The sequence below is a fragment of the Seriola aureovittata genome, chromosome 16 (assembly GCF_021018895.1).
Source record: "Seriola aureovittata isolate HTS-2021-v1 ecotype China chromosome 16, ASM2101889v1, whole genome shotgun sequence".
NCBI classification, from domain to species: Eukaryota; Metazoa; Chordata; class Actinopteri; order Carangiformes; family Carangidae; genus Seriola; species Seriola aureovittata.
The window spans coordinates 25,711,864-25,731,489 of record NC_079379.1 but is presented as its reverse complement, the minus strand read 5'-3'; the positions used below and the strand labels follow the sequence as shown (position 1 = coordinate 25,731,489).

The window sequence follows — 19,626 nt, the reverse complement described above, 5'->3', positions numbered from 1 at the left end:
TTTTTACAATATTTTTATGACATTTTCATGGCATATTATAATATGACATTTTTTTTACATATTATACTGTGACATTTTTATGACATGCTATACTATGATATTTTTACAACATTTATATATCATACTATAATATGATGTTTTTATGACATTTTTTGACATACTATACTGTGATATTTTAACAACATTTATATTACATGCTATACTATGATGTTTCTACATTTTTATGGCATACGATACTATGACTTTTTTTTCACATACTATGATACTTTTACGACTTTTTATGACATACTATACTATGATAGTTTTAAGACATTTTTATGACATGCTATATTATGACCTTTTTTTTTTACATAATATAATATTACATTTTTTTGATATACTTTATGGCATACGATACTACGACTTTTTTTGACATACTATACTATGACATTTTTATGACACTCTATGACTTACTATACTTAACATTTTTATGGCATACTATATTATGATATTTTCATGACATACTATACTATGATATTTTTACAACATTTATATAGCATACTATACTATGATCTTTTTACAAAATTTTTTTGACGTACTATACTGTGATATTCTAACATTTTCATAACATGCTATAATATGATGTTTCTACATTTTTATGGCGTATGATACAATGACTTTTTTTTAACATGCTATACTGTGATATTTTTATGACATGCTATACTATGACATTTATTTGACATAGTATACTACGATATTTTTATGACATTTTTATGACATGCTTTATGATGATAGTTTTTCAACATTTTTATGACATTTTTATGGCAAATTATAATATGAAATTTTTTTGACATATTATACCGTGATATTTTAACATTTTTATAACATGCTATACTATGATGTTTCTACATTTTTATGGCATACGATACTATGATATTTTTATGACATGCTATACTAATGATATGATCTATGACACTTTATGACTTACTATACTTAACATCTCTATGGCATACTATACTATGCATTTTTTGACATACGATACTATGACATTTTTATGATACTACATGACTTACTACACTTGACATTTTTTGACATGCTATACTATGATATTTTTATGGCATACTATAGTATGATAGTTTTTTACAATATTTTTATGACATTTTTATGGCAAATTATAATATGAAATTTTTTTGACATATTATACCGTGATATTTTAACATTTTTATAACATGCTATACTATGATGTTTCTACATTTTTATGGCATACGATACTATGATATTTTTATGACATGCTATACTAATGATATGATCTGTGACACTTTATGACTTACTATACTTAACATCTCTATGGCATACTATACTATGCATTTTTTGACATACGATACTATGACATTTTTATGATACTACATGACTTACTACACTTGACATTTTTTGACATGCTATACTATGATATTTTTATGACATTTTTATGACATGCTATACTCTGACCATTATTTGACATAAAATACTATGATATTTTTATGACATTTTTATGGCATACTATACTATGATATTTTTATGACATTTTTACGGCATACTATACTATGATATTTTTATGACATTTTTATGACATGCTATACTCTGACCATTATTTGACATAAAATACTATGATATTTTTATGACATTTTTATGGCATACTATACTATGATATTTTTATGACATTTTTATGACATGCTATACTCTGACCATTATTTGACATAAAATACTATGATATTTTTATGACATTTTTATGGCATACTATAGTATGATAGTTTTTTACAATATTTTTATGACATTTTCATGGCATATTATGACATTTTTTTTTTACATATTATACTGTGACATTTTTATGACATGCTATACTATGATATTTTTACAACATTTATATATCATACTATAATATGATGTTTTTATGACATTTTTTGACATACTATACTGTGATATTTTAACAACATTTATATTACATGCTATACTATGATGTTTCTACATTTTTATGGCATACGATACTATGACCTTTATTTGACATACAATACTATATTGTTATGACATTTTTATGGCATACTATAGTATGATAGTTTTTTACAATATTTTTGTGACATTTTTATGGCAAATTATAATATGAAATTTTTTTGACATATTATACCGTGATATTTTAACATTTTTATAACATGCTATACTATGATGTTTCTACATTTTTATGGCATACGATACTATGATATTTTTATGACATGCTATACTAATGATATGATCTGTGACACTTTATGACTTACTATACTTAACATCTCTATGGCATACTATACTATGCATTTTTTGACATACGATACTATGACATTTTTATGATACTACATGACTTACTACACTTGACATTTTTTGACATGCTATACTATGATATTTTTATGACATTTTTATGACATGCTATACTCCGACCATTATTTGACATAAAATACTATATTTTTATGACATTTTTATGGCATACTATACTATGATATTTTTATGACATTTTTATGACATGCTATACTCTGACCATTATTTGACATAAAATACTATGATATTTTTATGACATTTTTATGGCATACTATACTATGATATTTTTATGACATTTTTACGGCATACTATACTATGATATTTTTATGACATTTTTATGACATGCTATACTCTGACCATTATTTGACATAAAATGCTATGATATTTTTATGATATTTTTATGGCATACTCTACTATGATATTTTTATGACATTTTTATGACATGCTATACTCTGACCATTATTTGACATAAAATACTATGATATTTTTATGACATTTTTATGGCATACTATAGTATGATAGTTTTTTACAATATTTTTATGACATTTTCATGGCATATTATGACATTTTTTTTTTACATATTATACTGTGACATTTTTATGACATGCTATACTATGATATTTTTACAACATTTATATATCATACTATAATATGATGTTTTTATGACATTTTTTGACATACTATACTGTGATATTTTAACAACATTTATATTACATGCTATACTATGATGTTTCTACATTTTTATGGCATACGATACTATGACCTTTATTTGACATACAATACTATATTGTTATGACATTTTTATGGCATACTATACTATGATATTTTTATGACATTTTTACGGCATACTATACTATGATATTTTTATGACATTTTTATGACATGCTATACTCTGACCATTATTTGACATAAAATGCTATGATATTTTTATGATATTTTTATGGCATACTCTACTATGATATTTTTATGACATTTTTATGACATGCTATACTCTGACCATTATTTGACATAAAATACTATGATATTTTTATGACATTTTTATGGCATACTATAGTATGATAGTTTTTTACAATATTTTTATGACATTTTCATGGCATATTATGACATTTTTTTTTTACATATTATACTGTGACATTTTTATGACATGCTATACTATGATATTTTTACAACATTTATATATCATACTATAATATGATGTTTTTATGACATTTTTTGACATACTATACTGTGATATTTTAACAACATTTATATTACATGCTATACTATGATGTTTCTACATTTTTATGGCATACGATACTATGACCTTTATTTGACATACAATACTATATTTTTATGACATTTTTATGGCATACTATACTATGATATTTTTATGACATTTTTACGGCATACTATACTATGATATTTTTATGACATTTTTATGACATGCTATACTCTGACCATTATTTGACATAAAATGCTATGATATTTTTATGATATTTTTATGGCATACTCTACTATGATATTTTTATGACATTTTTATGACATGCTATACTCTGACCATTATTTGACATAAAATACTATGATATTTTTATGACATTTTTATGGCATACTATAGTATGATAGTTTTTTACAATATTTTTATGACATTTTCATGGCATATTATGACATTTTTTTTTTACATATTATACTGTGACATTTTTATGACATGCTATACTATGATATTTTTACAACATTTATATATCATACTATAATATGATGTTTTTATGACATTTTTTGACATATTATACCGTGATATTTTAACATTTTTATAACATGCTATACTATGATGTTTCTACATTTTTATGGCATACGATACTATGACATTTTTTGACATGCTATACTAATGATATGATCTGTGACACTTTATGACTTACTATACTTAACATCTCTATGGCATACTATACTATGCATTTTTTGACATACGATACTATGACATTTTTATGATACTACATGACTTACTACACTTGACATTTTTTGACATGCTATACTATGATATTTTTATGACATTTTTATGACATGCTATACTCCGACCATTATTTGACATAAAATACTATATTTTTTATGACATTTTTATGGCATACTATACTATGATATTTTTATGACATTTTTATGACATGCTATACTCTGACCATTATTTGACATAAAATACTATGATATTTTTATGACATTTTTATGGCATACTATACTATGATATTTTTATGACATTTTTACGGCATGCTATACTCTGACCATTATTTGACATAAAATACTATGATATTTTTATGACATTTTTATGGCATACTATACTATGATATCTTTATGACATTTTTATGGCATACTATACTATGATATTTTTATGACATTTTTATGACATGCTATACTCTGACCATTATTTGACATAAAATACTATATCTTTATGACATTTTTATGGCATATTATACTATGACATTTTTATAATATGAATTTTTTTTGATAGATTATAGTAAGATTTTTTTTACATAATATAATATGAAATTTTGTTGACATACTATACTATAACTTTTTATAACATACTTTATTATAAGGTTTTTACGACATTTTCATGGCATACTATTATATGATCTTTTTACGACATTTTTTTGACATACTATACTGTGATATTTATACATTTTTATGGCATACGATACTATGGCTTTTTTTGACATACTATGACATTTTTATTACATTATTCTGTGACATTTTTTTGATATACTATACTATGACATTTTTATGACACTATATGACTTACTATACTTAACATCTCTATACTATAACATGTTTTATGATGGTAGTTTTTCAACATATTTATGACATTTTCATTGTATATTATAACATATATAATATATAACATGCTATATTATAATCTTTCTATATTTTTTATGGCATACGATATGACTTTTTTTGACATACTATACTATGACATTTTTTTGACACTTTGACTTACTGTACTTAACATTTTTATGGCATGTGATACTATGATAGTTTTAAGACATTTTCATGACAATTTTATGGCTTAATATTTTTATATTTTTTATTGACATACTATACTATGATAGCTTTTATCACATTTATGGCATACTATTCGATGATAGTTTTAAGACATTTCTATGACATGCTATACGATGATAGTTTCATGACACTTTTAAGGCATACTATACTATGATATTTTTATGACATGCTATACAATACTTTTACGACTTTTTATGGCATACTATACTTGATATTTTAATCACATGCTATACAATAGTTTTAAGACATTTTTATGACATGCTATACGATGATATTTTTAAGACATTTTGATGGCATAATATACTATGAAACATATCCATATCATATGTGAATACTCTAGTATTAGTTCCTTGCCTTTATTGATCCTTTTCTGGTTCTTCTGTTCCTTTCTCTGTGTGGTATCAGTTAAGTTCATAGTTATAATCACTCGTTTAAACTCTGCATGTGCAGCTTGTTTCAGATGAAGCAGTCTATTTTCTTTAAAGAAAATATTCACTTCAATTCCCTCTTCACACCGCCCATCTTCCTCTGCCTGTAGTTACAGACCATTGTGCTCTGTGGGACATTTCTCTTTCACTATAACAAATCAGTTCCATCGAAGAAATGAAAGACACAGTCACATGATTAAGAACAGTCCTTTACTTTGTGGAGATCCACACACATCGACATGAATGTGATTTACAGGAGATTTACTGTCACAGCAGTAACACACATTAACATGAAACAGAAGGTGCTTCTTAATATGCAACAGGAATGTTACGAAAAATGTCCACAGAACCTACAGAGACACCGACGCCGCATCTACATATATATTCATAACATAATATAAAACAATCTACACAAAAAATATAGCAAATATTTACAGAACAGACTATTTACAACGTCCAGAACAGGCTTAAAGATAAAGAGCAATATATATATATATATATATATATATATATATATATATATATATATATTTCTACTGATGAGTGTACACAGTGAGTCTGTGGTGGAGATCAGGACTGAGCCATCTGCAGTAACTGTTCTTTGAACTGCTGCGAGTGGTGAGACAAGTCCGTGACCCTGTCCACCATGTCCTGGATGGCGGCCGTGTTCGGGTAGTTCAGAGCGGCCGTTTTAGTCGCAGCCACCACCGTCTTTAACAAGTCACACAGCACGTTACTGGAGTTCATCACCCTGTTGGCCACCTCGGGGGCCGAGGCCTGTCTAGACAGAGTGTCTCCGATGAAGACCAGTTTGTGGGCGCTGAGGATGACGAACTTGCTGTGCGCCACAAAGATGCGAGGAGGCTGGCCGGCGCCGACGCAGCTGAAGAAGGCGTCGACGGCGCTGAGCAGTGTGACGAAGTGCTGCTCGCACTGCTCCGAGTAGAAGCCGAGCAGCTGTCGGTCCCGAGCGCACACGTGAGCGGAGGGGGTGGAGAAGGAGTCCGAGGGGGGGGCTGAGGTTACACCCGAGTGCTGGTGTGACGTCCACTGTGTGATGTCATTCTCCACGGGTTTGATCACTTCCTGCTCCAGCTTCTTGAACTGATTGATCTGTGAAGGGTGACAGGTTAAGATTTGACTGTTAATATGGATCATATCTATAGTTAATCAATATTCAAAAGAATGATAATCAGCAGATGTTAATTGATTCATTCAGATAATTTATTCAGTTTTCTAGCAAAAACACCAAATATTTGCTGCAATTTAAAGACGTCACTTTGGGATGTTTTCTTTACGTTGGGACGAGCTTGTTCCTTCATAAAGACTGAATAAACAATTAGTCAGTTAATCAAGAAAATCCTCGTTAGTTGAAGCAACAGTGAAACCAGCAGCAAATTTTGCAGTAAACCACTAAAAAGATTAAAGCCTCTTACACATGGTTTCAGATTTGTATTTCTATAAAACATTAAATATTAATGATTAAATAAGCAACAAGCAAAATTATTATTAATATTATTATTATTAGTTTAATCCTCAAAACTCTGAAACCAACAACAGCTTTTCATTTGATTTGAATATCTAAAATATTTTATCTGTAAGACTGCTGGTCTGGTTACTGGTCTGGTTACTGGTCTGGTCACTGGTCTTGAGAAGGTCAGCAGCTGTGAGTGTCTGATGAATTTATTAATATTGATGATTGATCACAGAGAATCACTCAGAAGCGCCATCACCTGATCTGGACCCAGCTGGACCGGACTCTGCTTGATGATGTTCTCTTTCTCCAGCAGCTCCTTCTGCTGACGCTCAAAGTCCTCTTTACCCTGAGGAGGAGGAGGAAGAGGAAGAGGAGCAGAGAGAAGGTATTACGGTTTGACCTTTGACCCATGGATCAGCCTCACTGACACAGCTGTGGTATAAATGAGCTGCTGACTGTGGATCTTTTACCTGCAGATGGACGTAGTCGTAATCCTCCATCCAGCTCTTCACACACTTCTCGCTGGTGTTCATGTTGTCTTTGTTTTGGCTGGGGGGCACGGGGAAGGGTTTGGTCTGCTCGCCGTAGCTGTCGTTGTCGGACGAGGGGGAGGTGAGCGAGTGAATCGTGTTCTCATTGGGTGAGCTGCTGTTGGACGACAACCCGTCCGGGTGCGTCCGCCTGAACAGCAGCTCCGCGTTGCCGCCAACTGTGGAGGCAAACTGCTTGGCGTCGTCGGGGACGGTCCTGGAAACCATGACGAAGCGGTCCAGGTCGTCGCTCTTGTTGTGGACCTTCCCAGAAGAGGTGAGGACATTCAGAGCCCAGCTGCAGTTCTCCAGTACTTGGTAGATCTGCAGCAGGATCTGCTGCGAGTCCTCCAGGCGTCCCAGCTGCCGCCTCAGCTTACTGTGCAGACTGGAGTCCGACAAAGACACGGCGTTGGCCGTGGCCCCTCGACCAAACACGACGAAGTCTCCCAGAGCGGCCCGGACCCGGTCCAGCATGGTGCGGACGTCGTTAGCGTGGCGCTCCATGAAGGGAAATGTCCTCCAGTGAGGGGAAGCCGCCAATGAATGCAGTGCCCAGACTGAGGCGTCCACAGCTTGCTGCAGGCGGAACAGCCTCTGGACAGCGGTGTCCATGTCCAGAGCGAGGCGCCCCTCAGAGCCGGAGCCCGTGGAGGATGAGGACGTGGACATGCTGCTGCGCGTGCTGCCGGTGCTGGAGAAGGACAAACGGTTCACGCCGTCCATCACGTCCCCCAGCGCTCGAGCATCCTGAGCCGGGATGTCGTAGATGCCTTTACCTCCGTCTCTGTCGGCAGGTGAGGTTCTCTGCTGGGGGGGCTGCTTGCACCGGGGGATGTCGTATATGTCCCTCTGAGACCCCGCCCCTGAGTTAAGGATGGGCGGAGGCACGTCGTAGATGCCTTCGTTGCCGTTGGTATTGGGGTGTTGATGGTGGGCAGTGGGCTCCACAGTGGGGGGGAAGTCATAGTGCGACTGGGGGCTCTGAGCGGGTTTGGTGAGGACGGGGGGCGGGACGTCGTAGATCCCCTCCTGCTTGTGTTTGAGAGGCTGCGGAAAGTCGTAGTTTCCCTCCTGGAGGACGGGGTTGGTCCTGCAGGGGGGCACCGAGTAGACCTGAGGAGGAGGAGGAAGAAGATCATCAGCTTCGTTTGCTGTTCAAGTTCACAACCAACCAGTGTGTTTGTTTATTTACTGTGTTTATCTCAGACCCTGAACCAGGGTCCACAGACTCAGAGAATCCTGGTCTCAGTGTCTCAGTCTGACTCGTGTTTGAGAGAACATGTGGTGTCCTTTAGTCCCGCCTCTCTTCAGTCTGTGTAGGAACCTTTAAACCAGTTCTGTCGTTGAGGATGAAGAAATCATCTTTACTGGAAACTGACTGTGTTTGAGCTGAATGTGGTTTTCACCGGATGCACTTTGTTCAGCAGCGAGAGAGAGGAAGTGAAACAGCTTCTGGTTTGTGTTGATTCTATATCAGAAACCTCAAACTTTTTGCTTCTGCGGCCTGACATACATGACACAAAGCATGCTGGGAGTGCAGCAGGGTGAATAAAATGGTGGCCTGTAAGTGATTTCCATCAGCCTTGAAACAGACTGTAATTAGAACGGACGCAAATAACAGGTCCCGGCATATTTCAGGTTATTACATACAAACGGGAGCTCTGAGCCCGGTCCGGTCTGAGCTCTGAGCCCGGTCCGGTCTGAGCTCTGCTGAAACCTGAGAGGGTCTGGAACTAACTCAGTTATGTCCTTGACTTTCCTCAGAGTTCAGTCACAGAACCAAAGTGATGGAGGTTTGGTTAAACCCTCCTGGCAGGCAGATCCTTCATTTAGTGCAGCCACAGGAATGTCATAAATATGACATCTGACGTATTATTCATTTATTACAGACAATTAAAGAGAAATTCTAGGAACCGTATCAACAAACATAAAAAAACTTTTCCCGCTTCCTGAACTCAGCTTTATTTGACTGAAGTAAGGTAAGGGTAAGTACTGGTAGAAGATCGACTGTCGCTGAAATGTTCTTACCCCTTGTGAGGAGGGAGGTACGTCGTAAACACCTTGAGTACTGTGGTCCAGCTGAGGGGGGGGACGTCGTAGACTCCCTGGTTTCTGGCAGCACCGTGCTGACCAGGAAACATCTGACCAGGTGGAACATCGTACACCTGAGACACGAGAACAAGGTGAGATAAAGAGATGAACAAGGTGACAACTCCAAATGACACCACCTGTTCACCCTCCTGCCTCTGGTGGGCGCTACAGGACTAACAGACTAAAGAACACGTTCTTCCCCTGGGCTATCGGAACTCATAACTGTCACCTGGTGGCCTGTTTTAATCATCACTGTATTTTGATATTCACTGTTAATAATTAGCCACTCAGCAGTTTCTATTTCTAGAAATTTGTCTCTTGAGCTGCTAAATGCTAGTGATCCGCGACGCGTCCAATCATTACAATGAGCTGACACTCAGAGTGTTTATCATCATTAAAATCTCAATCAAAAACTCTTTCCATAATGTAACAAACTAAGACTAGTTTCATTAAACTGACACCAGCAGAGCAGTTCGTCAGCTGAATACCAGATGACAGGACAAAATTAAAACTTTCTTTTCTTAGAAAAAACATCCAGAAACAGGAAGTGGTCGATTCAAAGTCAAAATACTGAAGATCAAAGACACAACTTCTTCTTCTACTGACACAGAGCTGCTGCTGTTTCTAACTCCAACTGTGATGATGACTGGTGATTCTGTTTGACTTCATACATTTATATATTATATATATATATATGAGAAACTCACCCCCTGTGATCTGCTGGGGGGGATGTCATAGAGGTCTTGCTGGTTGTGTTGGCCTGGGCTGTAGGTGTAGGACTGTCCCACTCTGGTCGGGGTCACCACCTGTCCAATCACAGCAGGGGGAGTGAAAAACAATCAGAGCTGCTGAACACCCTCCTCTGACTCCTGTGTGTCCTCTGCTGTCCTCAGAGACCCAGAGACAAAGAGAGGGAGAGAGAGAGAGAGAGAGACAGAGAGAGAGAGAGAGACGGACTGAGACAGAGAGAGAGACAGAGAGAGAGAGAGAGACGGACTGAGACAGAGAGAGAGAGAGAGAGAGAGACAGAGAGAGAGAGACGGACAGAGAGAGAGAGAGAGAGAGACAGAGAGAGACAGAGAGAGAGAGAGAGAGAGAGAGAGAGAGAGAGAGAGAGAGACAGAGACGGACAGAGAGAGAGAGACAGAGAGAGACAGACAGATAGACAGACAGAGACAGAGAGAGACGGACAGAGACAGAGAGACAGAGACAGAGAGACAGAGAGATGGACAGAGACAGAGAGACAGAGAGAGAGAGAGAGACAGAGACAGACGGACAGAGACAGAGAGACAGAGAGAGAGAGACAGAGAGATGGACAGAGACAGAGACAGAGAGACAGACTGAGACAGAGAGACAGACAGAGAGAGAGAGACAGAGACAGAGAGAGAGGGAGAGAGACAAACCCCCCACCCCAGAGCTGCAGACCTCCTTGCTGCGTCAGACAGAGAGGAATTCTGGGAATGTCCCCCCCCTTCTGCCCCCACCCACCCCCATGACATTGGAACGAGCAGGGTTCATTAACAGACCTGGAAAATAGGAACCATACGCAGAGGACAAGCCTCCAGGGAGGGGTCGGACTGGTCCCAGTTTAGTCCCGGTACCCTGACCTGAGTCTCTGCACAGACCAATGAATGTCCTGCTCCATCTCCTGTGGACACTTTTGTCTGAGCAGCATCAGGAGCCTCAGACTCTAGCAGGATTAATGTTTAGGGGGGGGGGGGGGTCTCTAGGTCTCCTAGTATGGAAAGGAATGCCATTCATCTGACCAACAGAGTCCATCTGGTTCTCATGAGTCCAGCCTGAACCAGGTCCTGAAGATTTCTCCATTGTTGGAATTCCTGTCTATGCATACATCATCCAACAGGGTCTACAGGGTCCAATACTAGGTCTACAGGGTCTACAGGGTCCACTACAGGGTCTACTACAGGGTCTACAGGGTCCACTACAGGGTCTACAGAGTCCAATACAAGGTCTACAGGGTCCACTACAGGGTCTACAGGGTCCAATACTAGGTCTACAGGGTCTACAGGGTCCAATACAGGGTCTACAGGGTCCACTACAGGGTCTACAGGGTCCACTACAGGGTCTACAGAGTCCAATACTAGGTCTACAGGGTCTACAGGGTCCAATACTAGGTCTACAGGGTCTACAGGGTCCAATACTAGGTCTACAGGGTCTACAGGGTCCAATACTAGGTCTACAGGGTCCACTACAGGGTCCAATACTAGGTCTACAGGGTCCACTACAGGGTCTACAGGGTCCACTACAGGGTCTACAGAGTCCAATACAAGGTCTACAGGGTCCACTACAGGGTCTACAGGGTCCAATACAAGGTCTACAGGGTCTACAGGGTCCACTACAGGGTCTACAGGGTCCAATACTAGGTCTACAGGGTCTACAGGGTCCAATACTAGGTCTACAGGGTCTACAGGGTCCACTACAGGGTCTACAGGGTCCACTACAGGGTCCACTACAGGGTCTACAGAGTCCAATACAAGGTCTACAGGGTCTACAGAGTCCACTACAGGGTCTACAGGGTCCACTACAGGGTCTACAGGGTCCAATACAAGGTCTAAAGGGTCCACTACAGGGTCTACAGAGTCCAATACAAGGTCTACAGGGTCTACAGAGTCCACTACAGGGTCTACAGGGTCCACTACAGGGTCTACAGGGTCCAATACAAGGTCTAAAGGGTCCACTACAGGGTCTACAGAGTCCACTACAGAGTCTACAGTAGGGTTGTCACGATACCAAATTTCTGTTTCGATACCGATACCAATATGTATTTCGATACTTTTCGATACTTTTCGATACTTTTTGTAAAAAATATTTCATTATATTATGTATTGCCTTAATGGGTTATTTAAATATTTAAAGAATGTAATTTAATTTTTAAAAATATATTTTTTAATGTATTTATTAACCATGGACATGTTTTAGCTCTCTGTTTGCAGGCTACTGTAGGTTTACTACTGGGCTGGGAGGGACTTTGTACTTCTTTCATTGACATTACAGTGCAGTGAACAGGTGAACAACATTATCACCTGTCGTTCTTGACTGAAGTCTCGGAACAAGTCCGCATGGTTGTCCTTTAAATGTTTCGACAGGTTTGAAGTGTTGCCTCCTTCTGCGAGACACACTTTGTAGCACCGCTTGCACTGCGGTGCCTCTGGGTTCAGTGGCTCGCCTTTATCGTTCGGTTTGAACCCGAAATATTTCCACACCGAACTTCGGGCCCCATTTTGACCACAAGTTCGGGCTTTTCTGCAGCTGCCATCTCTATCTACTGTATTTTCTTCAACCCGCTCCGTCTGTCTAAGACGCAACTTGTCGTTTCTCTCTCCTCCTCAGTCTAAACATGCGAGTGCGCGTGGGACGCGGCTTACATCCTCTCGGGCAACTACGTCACACTCGCTGGCCTCGCTGTGCTTAAAGAGACAGGCTCCAATTTACCAATTCATTTGCATTCAATAAAATGAAATAAAAGTACCGTTTGTTTTTAAATGCCGGTATAGTACCGTTTTCAAAACTCTAGTATCGCGGTACTATACTGGTACCGGTATACCGTGCAACCCTAGTCTACAGGGTCCACTACAGGGTATACAGAGTCTACAGGGTCCACTACAGGGTCTACAGGGTCCACTACAGGGTCTACAGGGTCCACTACAGGGTCTACAGAGTCCACTACAGGGTCTACAGAGTCTACAGAGTCCACTACAGGGTCTACAGGGTCCACTACAGGGTCTACAGAGTCCACTACAGGGTCTACAGAGTCTACAGAGTCCACTACAGGGTCTACAGGGTCCACTACAGGGTCTACAGGGTCCACTGGGTCCAATACAAGGTCTACAGGGTCCACTACAGGGTCTACAGAGTCCACTACAGGGTCTACAGGGTCCACTGGGTCCAATACAAGGTCTACAGGGTCCACTACAGGGTCTACAGGGTCTACAGAGTCCACTACAGGGTCTACAGGGTCCAATACAAGGTCTACAGGGTCTACAGGGTCCACTACAGGGTCTACAGGGTCCACTACAGGGTCTACAGGGTCTACAGGGTCTACAGGGTCCAGTACAAGGTCTACAGGGTCCAATACAAGGTCTACAGGGTCTACAGGGTCCACTACAGGGTCTACAGGGTCCACTACAGGGTCCAATACAAGGTCTACAGGGTCCACTACAGGGTCTACAGGGTCTACAGGGTCCAGTACAAGGTCTACAGGGTCCAATACAAGGTTTACAGGGTCTACAGGGTCCAGTACAAGGTCTACAGGGTCCAATACAAGGTCTACAGGGTCTACAGGGTCCAGTACAAGGTCTACAGGGTCTACAGGGTCCAGTACAAGGTCTACAGGGTCTACAGGTTCCACTACAGGGTCTACAGGGTCCACTACAGGGTCTACAGGGTCTACAGGGTCCAGTACAAGGTCTACAGGGTCCAATACAAGGTCTACAGGGTCCACTACAGGGTCTACAGGGTCTACAGGTTCCACTACAGGGTCTACAGGGTCCACTACAGCAGCGGTCCCCAACCTTTTTCGTGCCACGGACCGGTTGTCAGACAATATTTTCACGGACCGGTTGTCAAGGTGTGGCGGATAAATACAACAAAATAAAATAATAAGACCAACACAAAAACTGGGGTATTTTGTAAATATAATAATAAACTTGAATCCACTGTGTACTTGTATGTAACTTTATTAGCAGCGTCCTCCTGACATGCGCCAAAAACATCATAAGAGTAACATCCTCTCTGCCCACTAACGCTCTCTGGTCGCTATGGTAACGCTTAAACATGCCTTCAAAATAAGATACACCACAAAACAACGACGGATGTAACGGACAAAATTCGGTCATTTTTCAAAATAAAACATTTGTTCAGACTTGGATAATAAATAAAAAGGAAATAATGTAAGTTATTTTTTCTTTCTGTGCGGCCCGATACCAAACGACCCACGGACCGGTACCGGTCCGGGGACCGGGGGTTGGGGACCGCTGCACTACAGGGTCTACATAGTCCACTACAGGGTCCACTACAGGGTCTACAGAGTCCACTACAGGGTCCTCTACAGGGTCTACAGAGTCCACTACAGGGTCAACAGGGTCCACTACAGGGTCTACAGGGTCTACAGAGTCCACTACAGGGTCTACAGAGTCCACAACAGGGTCTACAGAGTCCACTACAGGGTCCACTACAGGGTCTACAGAGTCCACTACAGGGTCTACAGGGTCCACTACAGGGTCCACTACAGGGTCTACAGAGTCCACTACAGGGTCTACAGAGTCCACAACAGGGTCTACAGGGTCCACTACAGGGTCTACAGGGTCCACAGAGTCCACTACAGGGTCTACAGGGTCCACTACAGAGTCTACATAGTCCACTACAGAGCCTACAGAGTCCACTGCAGGGTCTACAGGGTCTACAGAGTCCACTACAAGGTCTACAGGGTCTACAGAGTCCACTACAGGGTCTACAGAGTCCACTACAGAGTCTACAGGGTCTACAGAGTCCACTACAGGGTCTACAGGGTCTACAGAGTCCACTACAGGGTCTACAGGGTCCACTACAGGGTCTACAGAGTCCACAACAGGGTCTACAGGGTCTACAGAGTCTACAGAGTCCACTACAGGGTCTACAGAGTCTACAGGGTCTACAGAGTCCACTACAGGGTCTACAGAGTCTACAGAGTCCACTACAGAGTCTACAGGGTCTACAGGGTCTACAGAGTCCACTACAAGGTCTACAGGGTCTACAGAGTCCACTACAGGGTCTACAGAGTCCACTACAGGGTCTACAGAGTCTACAGAGTCCACTACAGGGTCTACAGAGCTTGTGGGTGGAGCCTGTGTGCTGACGACTCAGCTGTCACACACAGATGGCGGCGAAATGTCAGTCAAAGACCTCGCTGACCTTTTCCTCAGGTACGTGTCTTCGCTCTGAGCTGCTGCCAGATGCACACTGCTCATTTATTTCCCATCACTCCCTCTGTTTACCCAGCAGGCCGCGGCTGCGAGGCAGCTCAACGCTGCCATAATTGCCGCTGGGTAAATATTTACCTCATCCAATGAGGTTGGCTCTTGAATGGCGGCAGAGGCCAGTCCTTTTACAGAGCGATGACATCATTAAGAGCTGAGGCCAGCGAGCAAACACTTGTTCACTCAGTGATGGATTCCTTCATGGAGACTCAGGGGCTGAAGAGGTTTAAACTCACAGCTCTGTCAGCCACTCCGTGTTTACTCAGCATCATGGCGGCTCAGGTGTTGGCAGGTAAGACTTTACTTCCTTTGTGAGGCGTCGTCACGTCAACAACTGCCCCATGAGACTGTTACAGACTCACTCTGACCTGATGGAGGCTCAGCATGTGTCTGTGGCTCTGGAGATCAATCATTCAATCATATTATGACAATATGAATCTGTTAAAGATAAAACTGATGTTTATGTTGTTATTATTATTATTATTGACAAACACCTCTGTGTATAAAATAATACAGTTCAACAGCAGCACAAACTACAGGCTGTAACATCCTCACACAGACTGTTGCATTAGACGTGTTCAGTTTTATCCAGGTGTACCTAATAATGGAAAATGATATGAATTTGATGTTTTGGCCTTTAGAGTCTCAACCAGATAAACACCAGTCAACATGTTCATCATCATCATCATCATCATCAAACACCTAATGGGGAACATCTTCTGGCAGAATGTGTTCCAGTTAAAGCTGTTAACAGAGACATTATGAACAATTACAATAAACTGAATGTTGGTTTTTCCTTCATCATGATATTTTCAGACCGGGTTCATTTCTACACACCAACAGATAACAGCTGCTGTGTGACGACATTCACAGGAAATCATCATTTCACACCTTTTCATTGGCCACACACACACACACACACACACACACACACACACACAGCTAATGACCTGCAGACACAAATCAATGACCCTGATGAGGCTCTTCACCAGACTTCAGGTTACAGACGGTGACGAACTGAACTCCTCCTCCTCTCCTCTCTTTTCCCCCTCTCCACCAATCAGACGAGCTGTTTCTACCTCTGTTCACCTGTTCATGAGGGTCACTGTAGGACACTGAGATCTCAGACTGACCCCTCCATCAGTCACATGTGAGGCGACTCTGGTGTTTTGAATGTGGGTGTGTTTGTGCTCTGTAATGACCCGTCCTCCTCTGCTCTGCTGAATCACGGCACAGAGATGTTTTCCTCCATCATGTCCCCTCCCCCGCTCCGAGCTGCAGAAGCCTATTAAAGAGCCAAACTAATTAATGCAGGTAATTAAGTGCTGAATCCTGCGAGGCCTTCGGCCGTCTCCATGACACTAAAGCCAAACAGACAGGAGCTTAATGAGAACGCACTGATTTTAGCTCCAATAAGGATCATGGCTCATCAAACAGCTTCTTCTTCTGCGTGTGATGATGTGACGACTGCACATGTCAGACTGCGAGGAAACAACACAAGATAAAGCTCTGACAAAGAAGAAGAACTACCCTTCAAAATAAAACTGAACAGGGAACAGGTTGCTCTGTGAGGCTCAGACACAGCGCTTTAAGCTAAATGCTAACATTAACTCTGCTCACCATCTTAGTTTAACATGGCATCATGCTAACGTGCTTATTACCAGCTGACAGATGGGTGTGTTTGGTCATAAACAAACTGGTTCAACCCTCAATGGAAAGTCATGTGTAGTCACCAGAGTTACTTCAAAGAATCCTGAGGGGAACATTAAAACCAGAACCAAAGTTCAACAGAAATACTTTTCATAGTTCTTGACATATTTCAATGAAACCCACAAATGTCGACAACGTGTTGGCACCACGTGAAAACTCAGTAGGAACGTCTGAACATCATTCAGTAATCGTTGAGATATTTCATCTACACAGCTGCTGCTGGTCTTCTGTATGAAACTGAGACTCTGGGTTTTTACAGCTGGTTTGATAAAAAAAAGAAAATGTGTGTCAGTAGCTGAAAATGTGAACTTTCAGAGAAGCATTTCCTGTTTCGCCTTACTCAACAGGAAAAACTTCCTTCAGCTCTCACACCTACAGCAGACACTGTTTTACAGCTGATTTATGACCCCGCCCCCTCCGTCAAATCTTCTGGGCCGGCGATTCATCACAACTGCGACAATGGCGAGCAGACAAGAATGTGAAGGAGCCGACCTGCTTCAGGAAGAAATCAGTCACTAATCTGGAGCTGGGATCAGTGCTGCTGATCAGACAGAGAAAATATGGCCGAAGAAACAAATAGGCCTTTCATTCCAGAAGGCTTATCAAGGTGGATGACCCATAAACAGTTATCACAGCACTTCCTGGAGTTGTGTGGGAGTTTATTAAACCTTTTGTTGCCACCCCCCACCATCTCTTAAGGGCACCAATGAGCAGATTGGATCTATGGCTATGACACAGTGAACAGAGAAAATGCCCATAGAAGGAGCAGAGCTCATGAAAGCAGGAAGTGAGGAATGAAAAGGCGTCTGGTGGGAGTAGATAAGATCCTCGGCGCAGGTCTTTGAACTCTGAACCCAACACGCCTCTGAACGCCGTGACCTCAGTGCCTGAGTCACAGGAAACTGAGGAGAGACTGACGGAGTGAGACAGACACTCCTTAAAATAAAGACAAGCAGAGAAATGGAAAGCAGGTCTCAAACAACAGAATGATTGATGGAGGTACAAGGTCTCTCCTGGTCTCAGCTTCCAGCTTTATCTTCCTGTTAAAACAGTTCTTTCCTTTGGGACTACATTTCCTCAGCTGCTGAACTACCGTATTCCTACGCTCTGATCACTGTATCGTGCTGCAGCTGCAGGTCAGCTGAGTGAAAGAGCTGAACTTCACTGTGTTTTGACGGGAGATGAAAATATTCTACATGAAGCTCCCTCCCCCCAGGAGGGTCACTCAAGGACAAGACCACAGCATGAAACTAAAGAGCCAAAGAGAGAGAGCCAAACCTCAATGAGAGCGCACCCCCCCACCCCACGGAGAGAAAATAACCAGTCGCCAATCTGGATCTGCACTGGGGGGGTTGGCTGCAAACCCGAGGATGCAGCAACAGGAGAGTATGACTCTGTGTGTGTGTGTGTGTGTGTGTGTGTGTGTGTGTGTGTGTGTGTGTGTGTGTGTGGTGGTTTCAGCTCACGCAGCCTGAGTCAGTGAGTCAACACTCGCAGCCTGTCATCAACAAATTGTCACAAACAACAACAGCAGTAAACAAGACTCAGTTTGGTGTTTTGAAGACCAAAGGTCAAAGGTCAGGGTTAAGACTCCACATCAACAACAACCATCTTTTTCCTCAACGTAGAAACACAAGTCTCCTGATAATTCTAACATTTATATCATCAGTCCGAATAATTCTGTCTCTGGTTTTCTCTGTAATTTTAATGTGACTAACTTTAAATATTGAATTTCAGCTGCTGTTTCTATAAAGAAATGTGTTCTCTGGTTGTAAACTTGAACTGAATTCATTTATTCCTCAGATATTTTTTATTTGAAATGAATTCTAGTGTTGAGGTCAAAAGATTTGAGTTTCTGTGATTTTATGTTGAAAGAGTAAAATTTGTAATTTTGTGTTCAAGACAGTCAAAACATCTGGGGAATAAAGTGTTGTGTGTTGGAGAAGATTCAACATTTATGAACTAGTTGAATTTATCTTTGACTTCTTACCAAAGAGACAAATTAACATACAAAATTCAACCCAGAGTTTCACGTCCATCCAATCAAAATTAAGGGACTTTTACTTTGTGAACCTTGAGCACCTGAA

At 40.5% G+C, this 19,626-nt stretch overlaps 1 protein-coding gene across 1 annotated transcript in view; it reads right to left on the bottom strand.

The window, feature by feature from the left end:
- Positions 1-5,944: 5,944 nt before the first annotated feature.
- nedd9 (neural precursor cell expressed, developmentally down-regulated 9) overlaps positions 5,945-19,626 on the bottom strand; it is a 30,316-nt gene continuing 16,634 nt past the window's right edge. The window contains 6 exon segments of the mRNA XM_056399474.1: positions 5,945-6,866; positions 7,487-7,576; positions 7,701-8,876; positions 9,792-9,848; positions 9,851-9,928; positions 10,562-10,660. Coding sequence (XP_056255449.1) covers positions 6,324-6,866; positions 7,487-7,576; positions 7,701-8,876; positions 9,792-9,848; positions 9,851-9,928; positions 10,562-10,660 — 2,043 coding nt within the window. The 3' untranslated portion in view covers positions 5,945-6,323.